We start from the raw sequence: 3,650 nt of genomic DNA, 5'->3' as shown, positions 1-3,650 counted from the left end.
AAGCATAATATAGGAATATTGAAATGACTCCAGGGCTGTCCTTTCTGGAGGACAAAATTGATCTGTATGACATCTCATACTTATTTCTGCAGCAGCATTGTGGAGAAAATGCACTGGATTTGGAATGGAAAGAGTTAAGTCTGTCTTAAATCAGTCATTTCCAGGCTATCTCTCCTAACATCTCTGTCATCATATGTGTAGCAGATATGATTATACTTGTCTTAATTAATTCTCGACATGAGCTGTTTTAAGTGCAAGGCTTTCTACTTATAGAAATCACAAACTCTAAGAGATGCAGATGTCAGAAAATAATTACAGCCCTTTCATTGCATAGCATATCCACCTGTATCTGCCAACAAAGACACAGTGCTTCAGTGACACACAACAAAAACAACTTTAAAGGCAAGGTACTCATTTGTATACAAATTAGATCAGAAAATCCATTCAATTTAGAAATAACAGCATTCTCTCAGTCACTTTATTCTCCACATTGAGTAATCTATTGTGCTTTGTTATATTTTTGTGTTTGTGTTCAAGAATTGGAGAAAATAATATTTAATGGATGCAAATCTTGTAGAATTCATCTCAGAATTGTCTTCCTTGAGAACTTCAAGGGATTTAAATCTCATGCTACTCAATCATCTATGAAAACCTCATACAAATACATCTGTAAGTTTTAGAAACATTTTAGACTCTGGTCCAGTTGTTCATTAAGACTGAAACATCTCTGGAAATTGGATCAATGAAATGGGACTTTTCTGTCCATTAATTTCCTAAAGGCATCCTTCACATCTTTATTCCTTAGACTGTAGATCAGAGGGTTCAGCATGGGATTGACGACTGTATAAAATATGGAGGCCACTTTGACCATTTGTTGAGAGTTTTTGGAATTGGGCATGCAGTAAAGGGAAAGGATGGTCCCGTGGAAGATGGTGATGATGGTCAGGTGGGAGGCACAGGTGGAGAAGGCTTTGTGACGTCCACTGGCAGAAAGGATTTTTAGTACAGTCATGAGAATGAAAACATAGGATGTGAGGATGACCAGCAGTGTACTCACCTCATTGAAGGTGGCAAAGGCAAAAAGCAGCAGGTGGGGGATGTGAACATCAGAGCTGGACACAGCGATGAGAGCAGTGTACTTACAGAAAAAGTGGTTGATCACATTGTGTCCAGAAAAGTTTAGATGGAGAGCATAGCAAAGGAGTACCAAGGGGCCAGTCATACCCCAAAGATATGACCCTGCCACCAGAAGGTCACAGAGCCTCTGTGGCATGGCAACTGTGTAAAGCAGAGGATTACAGATGGCCACGAAGCGATCATAGGCCATCACCGCCAGCAGGAAGGACTCGGTCACTACAGCTGTGCAGGAGAGGAAATACTGCAACATGCAGCTCAAGTACAAGATGCTCTGATCTGCCATGACCAGGCTCTCAAGCAGCTTGGGAGTGATGATTGAAGAGTAACACAAATCAACAAAAGAAAGATGACTGAGGAAGAAGTACATGGGGGTGTGGAGCTTGGGGTCAATTTTGATTAGGACTATCATTCCAACGTTTCCTACCACAGTGATAACATACATGATCAGAAACACAAGGAAGAGAGGAATCTGAAGTTCTGGGTAATCTGTGAAACCTAAGAGGGCAAAGGTCGTCTCCACACTCAGATTCCTTGCTGCCCTCACCATAATTCTTTTTAATGCAATGGTGTGTTTGCAAAGAGTTATCCCTGCCAAAGAGAAGATTTATGGGGATGCGTGAAAATTGTCATGACTTTGTATGGTACAGGAAAGTAAATGAGAAAAAAGAATATTGGTCCTAGGTTTCTCCATGAAGAACTTGCCTCATGCAGATCGCTGCTGCATATATACCAAACAGTGCTGAGTATTTGAAATGTCTTTGCATTTCCATTGCACTCTGTTTCTATTAAAAATACTTATTACATTGCAATGTGTACTTCCACACACAAGCTAGTGTCGAATACTTATTACATTGCAATGTGTACTTCCACACATTAGCTAGTGTTGTAGCATGAACATAACTGATACACAGTGTGTGCATAAATACATACACTAGTGAAGATTATCTGAAAAATAGTGTGAAATATTCAACTCAGAGAACAACATCGCTCCTGGATTTTGCCTATATACTGATTACGCAAATCAACTAAAATGTTTAAGATAACATGTTTCAATTATAAGTATAAAATACGTTATAAGAGAAATATAGAAAAAGGCATAGCAATTCCATTTTACCAACTTTTATTCAGTTAAAAAAAAAATAACCCTTCTCTCATAGAATGTCTTAGTGACTGAGAGTTTGAGGAGGACATGGCTTACTTTTGACCTGAGTGGACAGGGCAATTTTTTAGGGATTATGGTCTAAGGGATAGATTTTACTACAATACAGGATCACATAGATATTTTGTAAGTGTCCAAAGACATATAAGGTAAGATATCTCTCAAGACTAACTAGTTTTCTTTCCAGTAATAGTTTATTTAACAATGTAAAGTGCATGTAAAGACAATATGAGTAAGTTTCCATTTCCAGGTAGCAAACGTACGCTGTTCTTTATGAAATGGTTGCCAGTGGACCTGAATCCAAGAATTTCCACGAGTGTTAACTTCTTTCTTCAATTAAGTTCAGAATTGGATGACATTTACAATGACATAAAAATAAAAAATTATTCAAAGACCATATCAGGAAAACACTGTTGTATATCTCATAGAAAACCTGAATAAACTTACCTGCTACAGAGAAACAGGCCACCACCCTGCTGGTTCTCTGTTAACTCAGTATAACAGGAGCACCAACTCTTTACATGTAAGTCTATAGCCCTGGGGAGTCAAGCTCTGGAGATTCACAAGCAACTAATTCTTCAGAGGCACCAAAACAGGTAATTAAGGCAAATGCTAGGTCTCTTGTACATGTATAATAACTAGACTCCCCTTGAAATTACACCGAAAAAATGTTGCATAATGTTGACTATTGTGCTTTGCCTGCACATAATTAAAATGCCCTCTGCAATTAATAAAACTAGAATAAAAATCAAATACTGCCTTGTCTATTCTGAAATTTAGTGATCCTCTTTGAATTTTGGAGGCTATATATAGTAGTTTTAAGCCACTTACATATTTGCAGAATTTCCCACAAAAATGTCCTTTTTGATTGGGGTCCAAGACAAGTGAAATCTATATAAAAGTCCTATCTGCCATGCAACTGTGCTATTAGGGACATATGACCCAGCACTTATGATTGGTCTTGAAGAGTATTTGCAAATATTGGTTGTTCAGAACTTACATTATGCCCCTACAGTGAATTACAGATCAGACCTTTAGGATTTTAAAGCAAGTAAATAACTTCCTCTGCAGACAACTCTTCACCAACTGAGAAAAGTTTCTCACTTTTAAATGGACCTCAGTAGAAACTGGATCATTGAAAATAAGCCACTAAGTTATCATGCAACCTACACTTCCCATAATGAACAGGGTATTATCTATTCTATGAATCTATAAAATTTGGCATGCACAGCAGTCACCAGCACTGTTATTCCTGAAGACACAAATAAATCTTATGAGTAATTACAAATGCCCATGGTTCATTCTCTTTTTATATTGTTTCATGCTTCTCAGCCTGATCTTGTAGCCTCATGGG

At 37.8% G+C, this 3,650-nt stretch overlaps 1 protein-coding gene across 1 annotated transcript; it reads right to left on the bottom strand.

Annotated features, from left to right (window-relative positions):
• Positions 1-739: 739 nt before the first annotated feature.
• On the bottom strand, positions 740-1,684 carry LOC103611058 (olfactory receptor 5D14-like). The gene has a single exon (XM_008595093.1). The coding sequence runs from the start codon at positions 1,682-1,684 to the stop codon at positions 740-742; it is 945 nt and encodes a 314-aa protein (XP_008593315.1).
• Between the last annotated feature and the right edge of the window lie 1,966 nt (positions 1,685-3,650).

This window comes from Galeopterus variegatus, unplaced genomic scaffold (assembly GCF_000696425.1).
Source record: "Galeopterus variegatus unplaced genomic scaffold, G_variegatus-3.0.2 Scaffold12342, whole genome shotgun sequence".
NCBI lineage: Eukaryota > Metazoa > Chordata > Mammalia > Dermoptera > Cynocephalidae > Galeopterus > Galeopterus variegatus.
Note: the sequence above shows the minus strand (reverse complement) of the source record. Positions and strands in the feature narration are given on the sequence as shown.